Here is a 19,580-nt window from a genome sequence, read left to right on the forward strand (position 1 = left end):
TACCTTGAGTAACTTTTTCCATGATTCAATTGAATTAGTCTGGTAGGTTGGACTGTCATGCGAGAGGTCTTGGTTTTTACACGGGCACTGCCTCTTGCGAGGAATTGATAAATTCTCCAAGAGTAATTCTTGTCATGTAAAGTGCCTTTTCAAATTTGGCGTTTGGATTCGGCTTAAAACTGTAGGTCCCTTCCATCCCTGACAACAGTACTCTCACACAGGAACAGTTGAGAGTTGTCAGTCACAAGGCAATAGTTCTCAAACGGACTGTTGCGCCACCCAATTTATTTTTTATTATTATTATAATAGTAGGCTAATTAACAAAAGACGTGTTTATTTTGCTTGTTAATATACAAGCCAATTAACTTGCTGTTAAAATTTAACTCGAATGTGCCTAAAAATATATATTATTTTATGTATATTTTTCAACATGAAATTTGGAAAAATAAAGTGCCAAAGTATAAACAATAATTTTCCATGAACCTGAAGAAGAACTACTATTGTTATTACAATAACGTGAAGTTGGCTACTAGTATTCCAATCAAGTAGAATAGGTTGATAGGTAGGAAAAACATGCTTCCATAATGAAAAGTCAGAGTATGCAATTGCTTCGATAATAAAAAATCACCCTAATAAAAATGTTGGTAGGAATCATTTCTGAAATCTAGTCTCTGAATACAAATGAAGGAAATTTCCTTCAAAAAAACGATTTTGATGGTTAAAAACTAATCCACATACGAGTAAGAAAAACTCAAATATTCTATATTGTATTCCGACTGTTCGTTTTTACACTCCAACACGTATCAAAGCTCATTTCAACGAAAACCAAAATATGACATCAGACAATTTTGAATGTTTTATTTTTTTATTTACGGTTTGTGTTTGCAAATGCAAATAAAAAATTCGCCAACAAAATCTTTTACTTAGTGGAAATGATAATTTAAAATAAAAGTAATATCTATAACAACTTTATAAAATGATTCACGATATTCTTCTTTGTCTGTTAAATCCCTTTTCCAAACGTCTGCCTATTGAGGAATTTGTTGTAAGACCAAAAAACAATTACAATTTTTGATACCAGAAAATTCGTTAAGTTTATATTTCTTCAAAGATCTCCGATGCCGTCTCCACATTTCTACATCCCGGTGAAAGAAAAATCCTTCAAGATATAATTCGTATCATTAATTTACACCGTGACATTGCCAAGTTTACAAAAATCTACGGTTCTAGTCATAATCAGGCTTTAAATACATCTCTAGTCGATACAGATGGTAAAACCAAACCTTTTGTAGAAGTTGAAAACTCAATCACTGTTCTTTTCCTGTTTTAATTTAATAAATAGAACCTCTACAAAACGGATTATACTTGAAGGCATTCGCCAATGGCATCGATCTTGTGTTAAAAGATTATTTGGAAGAAATCACAGAACTGGAACGTCGATACTTACAAAATCCCTCCCAGTCGCTGTTGTTCATCTTTCAAAAGATAAATATCTTCCAGCCGCTATTTCTCTTTCTGCAAAAACTAATTCGAGGTATTCGAGCACAGAAACTGCATGGTTGTGCCATAATTCAGTACTTGCATCAGAATATCCTGCATGGTGATATGAAAATCAATGCTGCCATTAAGAAGTTTGTAGCAAATGAAATTATCCTTGAAACTTAACTAAAGAGAGTTAAAAAATGTGTATTTTCAGGATTCAATCTACAGTGAATGTTGTTTTCCTCAAACAGCTCACTCACTGGATTTTATATGCAAAGATCATCGACACTTACGGTGAGTTCTTTATCCAATGCTCAGAATCTCGCAACAACAATAGCACCCTAGGAAGCGAACGTTGCACGTCATCTGGCAGTGGTAAACACACTGCAAGTACATTGTCTGTAAGTATTCCAATGCTTCTTGAGAAAAACCCACAGAGTGTATTGTTTTTCTAGGATGCAGCAAGTACATACGCTGACATCTGGCGCTTTGACATCTCCTATGAATTTCTCCCCCATTACTTATCCTCTGGCTGGGCCGAAAAGGTTCTCTTCATCGGACAGACTGTTCTAATTTTCAAAGTCGACAAGAATCGGCTCAATAAAAATGCTGAAATGTGGAACATTGATGTTGGGAAAAAGGCCTCCGAGGAGTTTCTCTGGAACGAGAATGAACATATCTTCTTCAAGAAAATCCAAGCTCTCCAGCTGGACGATGAGTTGAATGTCTCCCACTACGAGAGAGTCATTGATGAGATTAAGTCATTTGTTACGACAAGGTTGTCCGAGATCGCGGTAAATCAAGCAGATTTGGTACAACAGCTGAAACTGATCAAGGACTTTTATCTACTCGGTCGGGGAGAGCTGTTCTTAGAGTTTATCAAGAGGACATTCGAGTTTCAATCGGGTTCGAATGATGAGAACAAAATAAGAGATATTGTGAAGGCGTTTGAGGTACTAGAGTGATATGTTCCTTAAAAATATTAACGATTTCAGAAATTCTTTCTTTTGTGCAGACTTCCGCCCACGGCATTGGAATCACAGATGAACTTGAACAATTTAGCATACAAGTTGGCAAATTCAACGACACAACGAATACTCTCAGCTTAAGTGATTTTAACTTCTGCCAGCACATGCGTCTGCAGTATAAAATAAGTTGGCCGCTGCACTTGCTCTTCTCGCCAATAGTCATTGAACGTTACAATTTATTGTTTCGATTCTTATTGCTCGTCAAACGTGTTCAATATAGAATCCACTCCATTTGGCATAATGATTTGCAGAGTGGTCGAGTGGGGGAGTTTGTAAATCCTTTGGGTAGAAACCTACGAAATCAATTGATGTTCTTTGTTGATAATTTACAATATTACATTCAAGCTGATGTTTTAGAAAGTAAACAAAATTGGATTTGATTTTAGGAATGGAAGCGTTAAATAATTTTTGTTTTTTTAGGTCAATTTAGTATTTTGATGAATACGATTTTGAATAAAGCGGATTTTGAGCAGATTCAACGAGCACATTCAGTATTTCAGGCGAATATTTTGAGTTTATGTTTCATGATAAATGATGTAAGATTTTTTGTTTTTAACGTGATCTCAACCCTAACTGTCTTTCGAATGGAATCTTTTTCAGGAGGATTTTACAAAAATCAGTTTCAATCGATCTGTGAGATCAACAAATCCAATATTTATCACTTTGCAAGATGTTATTAAATTGTGTGAAGACTTCTACAATACCGTGACTTCAAAGACAATGAATAAAACTGAAAAGGATAATAACATAATGCTATTGGATTCAAGGTTTGTTGTTGTTGAAGTTTTGATTGAGCTTGAATTAATGTGTGTTTTCTATTTTGTATAGCCTTGCACTTTTAATGGATCAATTGATTAATCTTTTGGTGGGAATGAAAACAGCACCAAGTTCTACTCCATTGTCACAGTTGTTGTTGCGATTGGATTTTAATAATTGGTTTTCGCATCATCGAAAAAGTGATCTTTATCAAAATCTGTTTGCTGAAATTCAATCGGGAGAAAAAATAGAACAAAGTTCATGATGAGGAGTTTAACTTGTTTGTTTTCTTGTGAATTTAAAATGATTTGAATTTTAATATAAACGCTTGTTTTTTTAATAAAGTTTAAGTTGTTGCCTTTCATTCTCACATTATTGGAGCTTTCACAAGACGTACATTTTCAAAACTTGTAAAATACAGTTCAAAATGATGCAATTTATAACACAGCTATACCAAAGGTCCCCTTTTAAGTTTTGAAAATTATGAGGGAACTATTATTGAAGGCGCAGTCCTTATAATTGAAGACAAAGAAACATGTAGTCTTGAGGATAAATGTATATCAGGGCGATCTAGAGCTGCAACAGAACATAACGATGTACTTAAAGTAAAAACTAACAAATAAAGAAGGCACAAAATAGCAACCACCGAAGGTCGAATGGAAGAATAAAGATGAGTTAAAAAGCATGACTCACCTAGACCTCAAGGGTCCATTGAGATACCACTAATGAGGTTACTCATGTGAGAGTAATGAACTTAAACCATTTTGTACTTTTAATGAAGTAAGAGAGACATTTAATGTCAATCGTTGCCATTTCACTGGTATTATCGAAGAAGGGATTACCGAGAAAGTTATTCCTTCTAATGATGAGTGCTGGACATGTACATCGAAGGTGTTGGACTGTTTCCCTTTCCTCCTGGTCCATGCAGCTTCTACAGAAGTCATTTGTGTAGACCCCTAGCCTCAGAGCATGTCTTCCTATAAGGCGGTGTCCTGTTATTACTCCAATTGTAGAGCTTATACTTTGTCTGCTCAGGGATATCAAGCCTTTTGACTGTTTTAAGTCTATGCTTGCCCATATTTGCTTGGTTGCTAGGCAGGTGGTACTCTGTGACCATCAAGCATTTGTTGATTCTAAAGCTATTGTTTGAGAAGATATTTGCATGTAGCAAGTGGTGTTCCTATGTTATGTTTTTGTCTAACATTAGCAGAAGTGTTCCGTTTTTGGCGAGCTCATTGGCTTTGCAATTTTCCGGAATGTCTCTGTTGCCCGGCACTCAAATGAGGTGAATATTAAACTGTTCCGTCATCTCATTCAAAGAAGATCGGCAATCGTGGACTATTTTAGAGTTTGTGGAGACTGACGCAAGAGATTTAAGAGCGACTTGGCTGCCCGAGAATATTCGTATATTATTGTAAGATATAACATTTTCTTTGAGCCAGGATAATGCCTCTTTAATCACCATTACTTCTGCCTGGAATACACTACATTGATTGGGAAGTCTGTATGATAGTCGAGATTCAGTTGTTCCGTAATCGGTCTTTGAACCGTCTGTATAGAAGTATACCGCATCGTCTTCCAGGGGTATCTCTTCTTTCCAGGAGGATCTTGAAGGGATGGACACATGGGGAAGCTTTTACCAAATACCATTTTTGGGGTGACAAGTCCCCATTTATCGCAATAATCAGCTAGGCGATTTATTATTAGTTGGAGATTTTCAGGAGACTCAGAAAGTAATACCAGGTCATCAGTATATAAAAGAACTAACAAAAAGTGAAAATAGTAGAGCACTTAAAAGGCATCCTTGTTTTACACCAGAGTCCATTTCAAACCATTCCGACTACGTTGAACCATCACAAACAGAATACATTTCCTTTACAATTGGGATGAACTGAGTAGGTATACCTAGCTGGTAAAGTATGTATGTAGAAAAGTGCATACCGATTCATCAAGTCAAAAGCAGACTTTGGTCAGTATATTATTGGTTTCAACCAATGTCTCAAGCCACTAAACATTTTTGAGATGACATTCATAAACGATATATTCCTCGCGTTTATACACTCTTTGTCAAACCACTTTTGTTTGATGGACTAACAGATGTTTGTAGATGCTCTTGTGACAGAATCTCTTATACAACCTACAAGTTGGTGTGTACGTAGGTACATCGACCGAGTTAGTCATTCAATTTTCAGCTGGAAGATTAATATTTAATTTTTGTTGGTATGTTATTACATCATCCTGTTTCCATTTGAGTCTTGGGGTAAGTTGAAGAAGAAAAGATTCGATGATTATTCAGCGTTTCCATGACCTTAAAGAAGGAATGTGGTTGCAATTGGACAATCGTTAGAGGTTTTTCATACACTGAAAAAAGACCTGTTTAGTAGGAAACATGAAAAAGCTAGGGTTGGGATACTAGGTCTCTTGTCTCTCTGTTAGAGTCTAATTAACAGCAAACTATGTTGAAAGCAAATTGGCGATATCAATGGAGCTTACATAATGAGTGTCATTGTGTACGAACATTGGAACCGAAGATGCTGTAGCCAGATATGCTTACTTCCTTTTGCACATTGTATTTATTTTTGTTTGCCGAAATTTCTCGTCGTGAAGGAATTTGGTTCACCGAATATGAGCTTTACAATTCTTTATGGCTTGTTTAAACTTAATTCTTAGTGGGGTTAGCTTTGTATATCCCGAAACTAACATCTTTGTTCCAAGTAACTTCTTTATAAATTGAATCAGGCTGTGAATTTGCTTTGTGTTTGATAGATTTTACTTTATTACAATTTTCCATTTCATCGCATCTACTCTTCCTAGACTAACTTCACCTTTCTTCAAGCAGCCAGTATTTCCGTCATAAATTTAAATAACATTACATCACACTATTTAGCAAATAAATGTACAAAGTAAAGATACTCCATTTTGAGGGACTTAGACTACATAAGTTGATTACGACAAAAGACAGAAGGACATTAGAGAAAGAACGACAGAAATAAAGAAACACATCCCAAGAGCACGCGGACTGTTTCGAGATGGTGGCGAACAAGAATTTTCTACTAACCGCGCTCACTGATGTATGATGATTTCGGTGATCGGAATCGATGCTTTTTTTGAATTCATATTTATTAATTAATTCTTAAAACTACCTTAAAAATTCATAAAACCGGCCCCACTCTAAATTCAACTATAATACTTATGCCACCAAGACTGGTTATCCTGCTTTATCCTATCGATCCCGTTCGGACACAGCCCTATTTGACCGAAGGAGCTCTGCTTCGTCTTCTAGCACGAAGATTCAGCTATTTGATGTAAGCTGGTACAGCGTCGTAAACACTGCTGCTCGAACACCCGAAACTTCTCCATCTGGAGAATTCTTGCATAGTTAGAAACAGAATTTAATCCGACTTCTAAACGATTATTTTCGGTTTTAAGTCGTTTCGATATCGCTGAATCTTTGTCGAAATCAGGAGAATTTTAATGACCTCGACCTTTCAGCCCTTGTTAGCAACTAGATCGTCTGTTTTCTATCATAATGCACCTACAATAGGTAAAAACGGTGTCGAAAGCATTTCCAAATCAACCAGAACAGAACTTGTCCATTTTTTCTTATTTATTCCACTTACTCAGAACTCTATTGATAATCTTCTCGAATTGTGCTGATGCTCGGATAGGTTCGAGTCCTTTCCCTTTTTCGGCAGAAGATGAACCACAACTGTGTTCCAATGCCTTATATAGATAATCTAATAAAAGTACAATGTTGGATAAATCGTCGAGGCCTGCTGACTTTTTGTCTTTTCATTGAATTGAAGATGAGCCTGAGATCGATCAATGAAATGTTGTTTTTACAATTTTTGGACATACTTTAGATTTGTAGAGCCTTGCCCATTGGAAATTTAAAAAATAAAACAAAATCATGTTTTTTGTAAAATACATTTAATGCATTTTTTGTTTTTCTTTTAGAATTTTATAAATTATTTACAATATAATATTATTAGATAGATAACACAATAGTAATATATATGATAAGATGTATATTATTTTTGTTTTCTTCTTTTAAATATAATAGTATTTTATTACTAAATAAAGAAAACCAATTATACACAAACGCTATGCATACAAAAGATTTAAGGAAAAACAATAAAAGATAATAGTTCGCTAGATAGATAGATACATTTAATGGAACCATGAGTGTATAAAGAATAAAAAGTAATAATTTTTGTTTGTTTAATCTATTCTCTAACACAATTTACTCTTTTATTTAATATTTAAAACTTAAATGAAAAAAGTATGTAAATCTGTACGTACATAAGTATTCCAGAGCAAAAATTCAAACCACGATGATAACCAAAGTGGAATCAGTCTTTGTTGTTTAACTAATCAATTTGATTGAGATTGTCATCTGGTTTGAAAGTGCGCTGGTAATGGAACACCCTCTTCGTACATATCTACTAGAATTAATTTGAATGTGTGAGTTTTAAGAAGAAATTGTTAATAAAGCTTTCTAGGCGCAGTTACACAATTCTCAATCAGTCAAATCTTGATAGATTATTTTAATATTTTGGTAAATTACACGCATTCAACTGAAATTTTGTGGATTAAAATTTAACTTTAATATTTGTTTTGCTTAGTTATAAGAAAATGCAAATCAAAAACCGAGAAAACGAAGAAGAAGAAGAACAGAAAAGAGCATTCATTTTTTTACCTAATTCCTAATTATTTCTTCTTTGAAGATAATAAACCGAAGGAAACTCATTTGTTGTTGATGCCTTTGACGGTGTTGTTGATATTTGCTGTTGTTGAATGTTGGGATATTTTTTGAAATTACCATCAAGGCTATTCGTTGGGCGAGTGAATAAGTTATCTGTTTCTTCTTTTTCTTGATGTTGTTGTTTTTTAATAACGATCGGTGATGATGATGACGGAGACGATGGTGGTGTCGATGATGTTGGTGCTTGTGATGATAAACTCTCACAGTTTGGTGAATATTATGCCCAGATTGGTGAAAGATCCCATATTTTAATGATTCTATCTTGTCCAACGGTAAGCAAACGCTTACGATCCTCATCGAGATCAATTGAAACAATCGAATGTTTAGCATCGTGGAAAGTTGCAAGAGACGGACGTCTAACAAAAAAAATATTCGATTTCAAGGTTTTATATTTTTTAAAGGTTTTCTTTTTTTTTTCTTACTCAACAGTCTGCAATTTCTTAAAACAAGGATCACAAGTACGCACATCAAATTCAAAGCCCATAATGGGAATGTTAATGCGATTCGATGAACAATTGTCACAAACAGCTTTGCCACAATGACGACAATGATGTTGCCTGATGCCTAATTGAAAAAAAGAACCATAACATTGACCCTCCCCCATTTTAATTATTTTTTTTTAATTTTAATTTTACCAATTTGTTTTTGATCCATCATTGAACGGAAATTCCAAAAGAACGGTCTCGAACATAATTGGCAATTATTTGATTCAATCCATTCGGGAACTTCTTTGCGCATAGCATTCATTTCCCAAAGTACAATAACTGAATCTTCACCACACGAAATAAGTTGTTGTGGGTGATTTGCATAAGATAGAGCAGATACTTTATTGCTGTTTAAATATATACAAATTAGGTTTATAAAAATGATGGTTTGCACGATTTTTTTAAATTTCTTACTTATGTCCTTGCAATTCATAGACTGTACCACGTTTCCCACCTACATCCCAAACAATAACTGATTGATCTGATGCACCACTAAAAAGCAATTGTGGAACTTCGACCCACTTCAAGCAACGAATACCACCTGAAATAAAAAAAAGGATAACACTTGGCTTTGCATTGGAATATTGTAGAAATGAAATCACGGGTTTTCTTTTTATCAATTTCGCGCTACTCATAAGAACTTAGCTATAAAAAAACACAACTAACTCGAAGAGTTGAAAATAAACTACGGTAGATAACGATGTGTGTTTGTTAATTGCTCTCGGGCTATATAGAAGTCAGAAACTGAACCTAATTTCCATCAATAAATTATCTTCGTTGACGAGGAACGAGTACGTGAACAAATTTTGTGACGATACATACAGAGCACTGTTTGGTGGAGATTTTCGATTTACGACGTTGGCTAGGTGAAACCAAGGTGTTCTATTTTTTTAATAACACGTCATGCTGTTCAAATGGTTGACATGGACAGATTTTTCTCAAAACACACCCCTGTCTATCAACTTCTACTCTCACCACCCCGCGGTGAACATCGGGTGCCTAGTATGTCAACTGGAGAATGGGTTCTAACCCCAGTGAAAAGTTGTTAGGGGCAGCAAACGAGAGAGGGCGGGGGATGTACATCTCCTTACCAGACGGCAGCGGGTGAATTCTTGAGATGGCATCAACGGTAATGTCTACATTTCCAGTAAGGTTGAACTACTCAGTGAACACCTAATAGGGCTTCTACGACATATTCGGAGCCCAGATCTATAAAAAGTGGTTTATCCGGCATCCCGTCCTTCGAGTTAAACCAAGGACCTGACCCTTCAGATTGGGGGTTGTGCCGTCGGGGTGACTTCCTGGTCACATACAAAAATACCTTAGTTGAGAAGCACCAACAAGCCTCGGATACGGACGGATTCACTGTTGACAACCCAAGCAAACGAAATAAGGACAACTCGGATCTGTACATCACGCCAATCCGCATCGCCAACATAAGCCTAATATGCGCGCATGCCCCAACAGAGGAGAAAAATGAAGACACCAAAGACATATTCTTCGAGCTCTTCGACAAGACTTATGAGCAGTGCCGTGGCTATGACATTAAAATTATTTTAGGAGATTTTAACGATAAGCTAGTAAGAGAAGACATCTTTGTTGGCACAATCGGGAGATACAGCCTGCACGACACCACCGCCGACAACGGATTCAGGCTGATCGATTTCGCTGCGGTGGCGAGACGTTCTGGTACCTAGTACGCAGTTCACACTTCTATACTTAAGGTGACATGGAAATCTCCTGATCAATCAACTTTCAACCAAATTGATCACATTGCGATCGACGCATGACACTTCTCCAGTATACAGGATACGCGTACTTTCCGAGGGACCAACATTGACTCGGACCACTACCTCGTTGTAGCCAAGGTACGGCTACGAATATCCCGGTCCAAGTCAAAACAGAGGAGTACTGTGAAAAGTTTCAACGTTAGACAGCTACAATCGCAAGAGACTGCCATGTCCTTTTCCGATCGAGTCTCTAATTACCTCTTAAGGGGTCCTATGCTGCCTGCACTTAGCATTGAAAAACAGTGGCAACATTGCCCTGCAGCCATCAGAGATGCTGCCTCTGAAGTGCTAGGTTTCACACGGCCACAGCAAAACCCCTGGTTTAACGACGAATGCCGGCAAGCGCACGCATGAAAACAACAAGCATACAAAACGGCTCTGCACAGAAAAACCAGAGCTGATCGCAAGCATTACGAGCGGAAGAGGAGGCTTCTTACATGAACAATAGGAGAGCATGGGAAGCGCGCGATCGAGGAGATAGAGGGATGTCACAACAGGAATGAAGTTTGTAAATTTTACCAAAAGGTAAAAAAAACTCCCAAGGGTACCAGCCACGAACCGAAGCCTGTAAAGACGATCAGGGGAACATAGTAGTTGAACCGCAGTCTATGTTGAGAATATGGAAAGACCACTTCTCCAAATTATATAACGGCGATGACGAACCGAATTCCGCTGTAAGGAAATAGAACCAATCAACATAGGCGACGCACATCAACAATTCCGCCTTCCCGACCTCGACGAAGTGAAGATAGCTATATCTAAACTGAAGTCAAACAAAGCATCGCTGCATCCATAGGGAAGAGCTCTACAGAACAGTGTCTAGTTTTGGCATTTCTGTCAGCCTTATCCGTTTGTGCAGAATAACGACGGAGAAGCACGCTGCTCTACCAAGGTCGAAAAATATCTCACCGATGCACTTGATATCAAAAAAGATTTTCGACAAGGCGATGCACTGTCATGAGACTTCTTCTAATTAGTTCTGGAAGGAATTGCGCAAAACTCAAACGTCAAAACTAGAGGCACAATCCTCTATAGGTCCATCCAATTTATCGGAGACGCAAAGCATGATGTCAGTGGAGCGTTTTTGAGCATTGCGACGGAAGCGAAGAAGATGGGTTTGGTGGTCAATGAGGGCAAGACCAAGTATATGCTGTCTTCAAACAACAATAAACACAGACAACGACACCAGCGCTGAAATCAAACGAAGAATAACTTTTGCAAATCGCTGCCTCTTTGAACTTAGAAGGTAACTGAGCAGTAAAGTCCTCTCCGAGCATCTAAAATCATCATTTATAAGACACTCATCATCCCGGTTCTCATTTATGGCGCTGTCAAAGAAAAATGAGAGCGTTTTAGGATGCTTCGAGAGAAAAATTCTTCGGGTAATTTTTGGTCCCGTACGCATAAATGGAGAATGGAGGAGAAGATATTACGATGAACTGTACGGGCTGTACCGCGACACTGACCTAGTTACCAGAATTAAAGTTTAATGGCTTAGATGGCTAGGTCATGAAGAGCGAATGGACATCAACACTCTAGCCCGGAAGGTCTTCGAATCCAATCCCGAGGCACAGCGCAATAGAGGAAGACAGCGATTCAGGTGGGTGAAGACCTCAACCAACTTGGCGTGCGAATTTGAAGGCTGCTAGCTAGGACCGATCTGGCTGGAGACGCATGTTGGTTGAGGCACAGGTCTTGTAGCGCCACTTTAAGTACGTAAGTAACTCATTCTGCACCCTAATAAACGCCTTTGAAAAGTCGGTATATATGACATCAGCTTTTTTATCCCGTTCAATACCTTTCGTACAAAAATGTGAAAAAGAGACAAGTTAGCTGTAGTTGATCGGTGACTCACAAACCCGTGATTATATCTGATACTGTGAACTATGTATGTATCCTGAAACAGCTTCTCCGTGAAACATTTATAGCAAGTTCCACCTTTTGCAATTTTCCGTTCGAAAGTTTCGCCAAACTCAAAATTTGGAAAAATAGATTCTTAATCTTGTATATTCTTTCAACAATTCATATGTTTTCAACACCTTTTCTAAATATCAAAACTATGCAACAGGAGATTCCTTATTATGCATTTATATTCTATTGATTATTAGTTGCAAACTCTCTAAAACAAAAACGAAGTAGCAGTCTTCATCTGCTTTTCCTCTCGTAGTTTTTTTAATTTCTTGTATAGACTTAAATATAACGTCCTAAATGATATAATGATTCACCACATTGAAAATATGGAGTGTGTCTTTCAAACAGTGGCAAGCATTTAGACGATAATTTGCTTTATATAAGGTTTTTCAATAAGGGCGGATAGATGTTGTGTGTAGAGGTGGTGGCGTTTGCTGTGTGGCACGTAGCGCCGTCCTGCTGGAACCACATGTCGTCTAACTCCATATGGTTCAATTTGGGCCGTAAGAAATTAGTTATCATCGTTATGTACCGCTCGCTATTGACGGTGACAATCGTCGTTTTCGAAAAGGTACGGACCAATTACGCCGCCAAAAACCACACCAAACGGTAACTTTTTTAAATTGCATTATCACTTGGTGAACCATGCGTGAGTTGTTGTCGTCCAATATACGGCAATTTTGCTTTGGTATCACAGCCATTCATCCTAAAATGCCCAACTTTACTAAAGATGGTTTTACGGCCAAAATTGGGGTCCTCTTCCAAACAATTCGAATCCCAGTCAGCGAACAAACGGCGTTGTCTATGGTCATGAACTTTGAGCTCCTGGGTCAGTTGGATCTTGTAAGGTGTAGGCCCAAGTTCCGACGCAAAATTCGCCAAGTTGAAGCCTGCGAAAGGCCGAATAGACTTCCTCGGGTTCGGCTGTACTCATTCATGGACCTCGGCGATCGTTCCTTGAACGTACGGGTGTTGGTTGATTGTTTACTGAACCGGTCCTTTCAAATTTGGACACCAAACCAAATGGGCGCAATGCACTCAACGTTTGCGTAAACGAACACTCATTTAGATAATAAAGTTTTGTCATTTGAACGTGTTGAACGTGCTGTTCAATCTTGTAACTTGCCATGATAATTTGGCATAAACAACTGAATAATTGGGCAGGTTTAGCCGACATAAGGGACTTGAAAGTAAGGCAAGTTTCTAGCATCTGATTGGCCAGCTGCCAAAAATTGCCTTCCAATTAAGGCGACTTTATTGGAAAGTTAGTCAAGAAAAATCTACCTAACTATCAAGTCAAGTCAAATTATGTCAAAATGACAGTTGATCATGTTTTTAATTCAACTAAAAGTTAAACTTTATAACTCAATGATTTATTTATTTTCTGCACAACTTCATTTAATCCTTTCTGGAAAAAGGTTCCTCGTAAATTTGGAAAAGAAATAAGTAATATTTATTATAAGTATATTTATTAAAATACAAAATACAAATCGTGATGGACTTGTAGCTTGCCTGAGGAGTGTTTTGTAGAAAATAATGATTTTGGTAGTTTTTTTTACTATGAACTTGAAGTAGAGTTGTGAAGTAAAGTTCGGAATTTTAAATTCATGACACTTAAAAAACTAACTAGTTGGCTTGGTCAAAATGTACGTTCAAAGAATGAAGTACCTTATGTTTTTAAAACCTGCCCATTAAAAAACGATTTGGCAGATGTCACCAAAACAAAATGGCCGCCAGGGGGCCCGCACCAATTTATAAACCCTATAAAAAAGAAAATTCGCTGACAACTTTCATTTTTACGACCTTTTACGTCTTAATAATTATTGAAGGGCTGTTAAGTGTACACAACTAAATAAATTCCACTTAAAGATGATTTGCTCAAGCAAATTAAAAAGCATTTACAAAGACTAGGTAGTACTTTTCAGAATAAAAAAAACGTACTTGTCTTACAACCATTATTCAAAAGTTAATTGGGTCAAAAGCATCTCATAGGTTTGAGATGAGAATAGCTTTATAATTTCTTAAATTTTTCAAGAGCCGCCATTTTATAAACAACAGACTTAAAATCAATACCAACAAAAATGTCTGCCTTTTTTGAATGGTCATTTTGTTGATCCTAATTCCAATCGAAGAAAGGAAGCGAAGGATCAATCATTCAAGATCAAAACAGGTGGTGAACAACACAAAGATTGGATTTTGATTCTTTTATAAACTGCTACCCATGAAGGAAGGTTAACCTTAATTAAATTGTCAATTACTGACTTGCAAATGAAAGAAAATTAATTGAGTACTAATAAGCATTTATATTAATTATCTTAAATAATTATAGTGTCAAGTCTCTTACAGACAAGTACATAGATATCAATTACAGAAAATAAGTGACAACAATTATCAAAAAAATGGATTGTCAGTGTTTAAGGAAGATAAAAGTTTTGAAAAGAAAGGTGTTATGAGTCACTTGCCAAGTGTAATAATTGAATCATGTATTTAATCTTTTTCTGATTCAATAAAACTTTTGAACATTTCTATTTAAACAAGGTCTACAATCGATTTGATAGTCATTTTCCGAAACTTTTAAAATGTTAACCTTTTAAGATAGAAAAACATGCAAACTTAAGTCAAATTGATTCGAACATTGAAAGAATTCTATATCTATCATTCTACTATCTCGATCGAGTAAAAACACAAATATTTTCAAATTGTGTTAATTTAAAGTTAGATGATAGAAGCACAAGGTTAAAAAATTGATAAAATCAACCTATTCTAGCAGCAGAATTAAACAAATATAGGTATCATGGAATAATGTAATACATGAATCATTCGTACAAAATAACAAAATTTCTCACCTGTGTGACCTTTGAATGTGGTGATTAGCGATGAACCCTGTACGTCTAATCGCAACATCGTTATTTGTCCGGCTAAATCTCCAATGAATGCATATCTGGCCATTGCATCGAATCTAGTTAAGAAACAACATTAACATCAACCAAAGTTAGGTACAAGAGTCTTAAACAAAAACTCACTGCAAAGCAGTACATGGTGTCTCGAATGTATAGCAACCCAAACGACGTCCAGTTTCGGTGCAGTGATAGGCAAAGAACTTATCCTTAGCGCATGATAGAACCCACGATTGGATTTTGGCAAACAAAACGGCCACAACGCGAGCCTGATGTGCCAGATAATCGCGCACCAGCGACAAACGATTGCAATCTTCGGACAGAGTGTACTGCGACACAGTTCCATTCTCTTGGCCCACAAACAACTGCCTAGTGTCGTCGTAATAGAACAACGACGTACATCCAGAGGGCATGTATTGGCAAATCGATGGCCAATATTGCCCAGAATCTCGCTTAAGCCACACCCTGATTGTTCTGGATAAGAGATAGCATAGTGTATCAAGTATTTATCCTCTAAGTCTGTACAATGGTTTCAACTTACTTATCATCAGATACACTAATTACTCCATTTTCTCCCGGTATCAATATAGCCGCGTTAACGTCATCGTTACTGCCTTCCAATTTGCTAAGCAAGTCGGGTTTCTTAGCGGTGCTAAAACGATCGCTTATTGTTCTCAATGCAGGTTTTATTTCTGCAGCCATGTTATTTGATTAAGTTTGCTTTTAATTTGATTTGATTTAAATTTTCTTCTTTGTTTGTTTTTTAGTTTTAGAAGATGTTTTCGGAAATTATAAATATCCTAAAGACACATAAAGAAAAGTTTAAACAAAAACACTTTTTACGCCCCAAAGAAGGGATATTGTGGAAAAATTAGTTTTTCTTTTTACGTTTTTCTTTTTTTTTTTCAACGACACGGCAGTGTGTAGGCAATTCGTCGGGATCGGGACGTCGGAGATGCCAACCTGCACTTTTGACAGCTTTTGTATCGTTGTTTCGTGAAATGAACACTGAACTGATTTTGGAATTAAATATGGAGTATGAAATGATACCAAGTTTACTCTTTTTTAATGTACGTCTATACTGAAAGCAGACAAAATTAGTTTAGTGCGGCTATTTAATAAATATAACAAGGACATCTTATTTTTAGATAGTTTTTATTTTTAGATAATTTCACGTATAATTAAATAAAAAATGTATCGTGGAAAAATTAAGTTATTAGGTAATGCTGATGAATTAAATATAAGAATAAAAAGAGTGTATAAATATGTGAGGAGAAAGGTGTGTTTTTTTGTATTTAAACTTCTATTGGGAACCATATGAAAAAGGAGACTGCACTACCTATAGAGGCATCAGTCTACTTACCATTGCTTATGACATCTTCTCTGCCGTAATATGTAAACGTCTAAAGCCCACAATTAACAACCTGATACGTCCTTATCAGTGTGGTTTTAGACCAGAAAAGTTAACAGTGCATCAAATAATCACATTACGGCAGTTCTTGGAAAAACCTTACAACATCAAATCGACACAGAACCTTTCGATGTCAAAAAAGGGTTTAGACAAGGTGACGCGCTGTCATGCGATTTCTTTAACATTGTCCTTGAAAGAAAAGTGTAGAGCTCCCTTGAGAGGCACTACACTACTTGACAGAGTCGCAAGAACACAGCGTTATATGGAGCCTTTGGGTTTAACCATTAATGATGAAAGGACCTAAAACGCCGAGATCTTGGTTAAAATGTCACCATCGACAGACGAAACTTAAAGGTAGTTAAGGACTTCGTCTACCTAGGCTCTGCTATGAATGCGGAAAACAACACCAGCGCTGAGATCAAACAAAGAATAAGTCTTGCTAACTGCTGTAATTTTGGGCTAAGAAATCAATTGAGTAGCAAAGCCGTCTCTATCCCTATATAAGACCCTCACCATCCCCGTCCTGGTATACGGTGCAGAGCATGGACTATAACAACAGCGGATGAAAGCACCTTCGCGTGAACTGTACAGCGACGTAGACTTACCCAGAAGGGTAAAAGTCCAACGACTGAGATGGCTGGGACACGTAGCTCCGGCCCGGAAAGTCTTCCAATCTACACTCACAGAACATAATTGGAATCTTACCTCACCCTACGTGAAGCGCAAAACTGGATAAATCTAGTTTAGGACCGAGCTAGATGGAGAAGTTGTTTGGTGAGGCCTTAGTTCTTTAATTAAAGTATTAAAATTCGAAAATTTATTTCATATACGAGTAGCTGTCATAAGAAATCTTAAGAAATTACTTTTACGAATTGGAATTGCTTTTGTAAGAAATCTTAAATCAGCAGGTAACACTACTGAATCAAATTATCATACTGTTTTTAGATACTTCTTCGAAAAACTCATCAAAGATAAAATTTCTTTCAACGTTGATTAGATTTTTTACATAAATACATTAACATGGATTCCAGTTTCACAATATTAATGCAACGATGAGAGAAACATCACAATTTCAAACACAATGGCGAGGCACCAAAGTTGAAATGTTTTGAGAAGGACATTTGGAATGGCATTTATATTTTTTATGATAACATCAAAGTGGCTTTTCGTTGTACAATTTTAATTACAAAAATCAAAATGTCATTTCGTCATTTATGCAACGTTGCATAAGTTTTATAAATGCCATTTAAGAGTTAAAACCCATGATGAGGAACACGTAGTTTTATGAAGATTATGTATTGCGTTTTAAAATTAAAAATTATATTTAAAAAATCATAATGTTCAGCCAAAATGAACAGAGCAAAAACAAACATAAATTCCAGCTTAGTGTGAACAAAGCACTTCAAAATTTGGCATTACTTAAAAGTTTTGTGTATTTGACGTTTCTTTCCACGGAACATAGAATATTTTTTCGATGTTCTTGTGGCTGGGCTGGCCGGTTGAGTGAAAAACAGCGGGCTTGGTTGTTGGTTAATTTTATAGCATTTCGCTTGAAAGATTTTGTTTATGTTCATTGAAAAGATCAAATAAAAATAGAAAGTACCAGTCTAGAATCTAAAAAAATACCTCAAAATGGTAAGTAAATTAAATAATAACTTATACAAATAAAAAACCATTGAATAGAGATGTTTTCTTTTTGTTTGTTTTGTTAGGTTATGTTTTTGGCAAACGTTTTGTTATATTTTTTTAGAAAAAAAATTAATTTTAAAACTTAATATCGCATTGAAATATGAATAATAATTTAATTAATTTTCACAGACTATTGGGAAGAACAACAAAATGATCCAGCACCTGAACTACAGGGTGCGGATCGTACTCCAAGATTCGCGGACATTCATTGGTACCTTCAAGGCCTTTGACAAACACATGAATTTGATACTAGGGGACTGTGAGGAGTTCAGGAAAATAAGACCGAAAAATACCAAGTTACCTGAGCGAGAAGAGAAACGTGTTTTGGGATTTGTGTTGCTGAGAGGAGAAAATATCGTCTCGTTGACAGTTGAAGGTCCTCCACCTCCAGAAGAAGGTCTTCCCAGAGTACCTATTCCTGGGGCTGCTCCTGGACCTGGTATGGGACGTGCTTCTGGTCGTGGTGTTCCCGTAAATATCTCTTCAGTTCCTGCTGGTCTCCAGGGTCCAGTGCGAGGAGTTGGTGGACCATCACAGCAGCATATGGCTCCCTTGGGTCGTGGAGTCCCACGGAACCCAATGATGGGAGCCCCGCCACCGGGTATGATGCCCGGCATGCCACCAATGCCAGCGAATATGGGTCGGGGTGCACCACCACCAATGCGAGGTCCACCACCCGGAATGATGCGTGGAGGTCCTCCACCCGGCCGAGGTGGATACTGAAAACTTTCGAGTTTAACTTTTTATAATTTCTATAATCTTAAACGTCTTTACGCCGTAATATTGTGTGTAATTCTGAAATAAATTTAAATAAAGTGGATTTATCGTAGAATCTCTGTTGATTTTTGTGGTGGCGCAATGTGAAGTCTAATGGAAAATTACACGTCTAAAAGAGTAAGAGTATGGTTGTCCCTTGGAGTTTTCAAGCTATGCACTGCAAATCACAAGAATAGAGAATACGGGTCACATTTAAAGTTTCTAGTGTATCGTCTCTTGATTTAGGAAATTCGTTAGAAGACGAATGATATTCGTACCTTCGACTCCAAGCAAACATTTTTACAGTCCTTTATTTGGTGACTATGTAGAACGCTTTTTATAATGGAGGCTTTAATTTTTCTTTTTAGAGAACTAACTATTAGCTCAAAGAAATAATTACACGAAATGTTCTTCTTATTGAAGGTTAACAGGTTCTTTAGCATTGCTTCATGCTGTCGATAGTATAGAGTTAATAAAAAATAGAGATTGTTTTCAGACGGTTAAAAAATACTCACACCAGGATAATATAAACTGAATACTTAAAAACAAAACCGAATTAACTCATTAATATTTTTTTTCAAAAATCATGCACTAAGAAGACCATTCTAAC

At 36.7% G+C, this 19,580-nt stretch overlaps 3 protein-coding genes across 3 annotated transcripts in view; 2 read left to right on the forward strand and 1 right to left on the reverse strand.

Annotated features, from left to right (window-relative positions):
* LOC129953026 (small nuclear ribonucleoprotein-associated protein B) overlaps positions 1-19,046 on the forward strand; it is a 121,031-nt gene extending 101,985 nt beyond the window's left edge. The window contains exons 2-3 of the mRNA XM_056065988.1: positions 18,044-18,160; positions 18,344-19,046. Of these exons, the coding sequence (XP_055921963.1) occupies positions 18,158-18,160; positions 18,344-18,937 (597 nt within the window). The 5' untranslated portion in view covers positions 18,044-18,157 and the 3' untranslated portion in view covers positions 18,938-19,046. The remainder of the gene's footprint in view (positions 1-18,043; positions 18,161-18,343) is intronic.
* LOC129952947 (gamma-tubulin complex component 4 homolog) lies at positions 847-3,630 on the forward strand. Its single transcript, XM_056065932.1, has 9 exons — positions 847-1,045; positions 1,112-1,271; positions 1,343-1,631; positions 1,697-1,883; positions 1,938-2,435; positions 2,498-2,870; positions 2,931-3,046; positions 3,111-3,277; positions 3,339-3,630. Exons 1-9 carry the CDS (start codon positions 977-979, stop codon positions 3,529-3,531), a joined length of 2,052 nt encoding a protein of 683 aa, XP_055921907.1. The 5' UTR covers positions 847-976; the 3' UTR covers positions 3,532-3,630.
* LOC129952994 (WD repeat and FYVE domain-containing protein 2) lies at positions 7,178-16,111 on the reverse strand. Its single transcript, XM_056065986.1, has 7 exons — positions 15,656-16,111; positions 15,241-15,588; positions 15,064-15,176; positions 8,931-9,057; positions 8,667-8,863; positions 8,454-8,595; positions 7,178-8,387 (listed from the first exon to the last, which is right to left on the reverse strand). Exons 1-7 carry the CDS (start codon positions 15,814-15,816, stop codon positions 8,249-8,251), a joined length of 1,227 nt encoding a protein of 408 aa, XP_055921961.1. The 5' UTR covers positions 15,817-16,111; the 3' UTR covers positions 7,178-8,248.
* Positions 19,047-19,580: the final 534 nt, after the last annotated feature.

This window comes from Eupeodes corollae, chromosome 1, assembly GCF_945859685.1.
Source record: "Eupeodes corollae chromosome 1, idEupCoro1.1, whole genome shotgun sequence".
Lineage (NCBI taxonomy): Eukaryota > Metazoa > Arthropoda > Insecta > Diptera > Syrphidae > Eupeodes > Eupeodes corollae.

Bases quoted from the DNA above. Each gene is read 5' to 3' on its own strand.
- LOC129952947 (XM_056065932.1), top strand. From the start codon at position 977: ATGATTCACGATATTCTTCTTTGTCTGTTAAATCCCTTTTCCAAACGT. The intron at 1,272-1,342 runs GTAAAACCAAAC...TTTAATAAATAG, and splicing joins ATCTCTAGTCGATACAGATG to AACCTCTACAAAACGGATTA. The intron at 1,632-1,696 runs GTTTGTAGCAAA...GTGTATTTTCAG, and splicing joins ATCAATGCTGCCATTAAGAA to GATTCAATCTACAGTGAATG.
- LOC129952994 (XM_056065986.1), bottom strand. From the start codon at position 15,816: ATGGCTGCAGAAATAAAACCTGCATTGAGAACAATAAGCGATCGTTTT. The intron at 15,589-15,655 runs GTAAGTTGAAAC...TCTCTTATCCAG, and splicing joins ATTAGTGTATCTGATGATAA to AACAATCAGGGTGTGGCTTA. The intron at 8,596-8,666 runs GTAAAATTAAAA...TTTTTCAATTAG, and splicing joins GATGGATCAAAAACAAATTG to GCATCAGGCAACATCATTGT.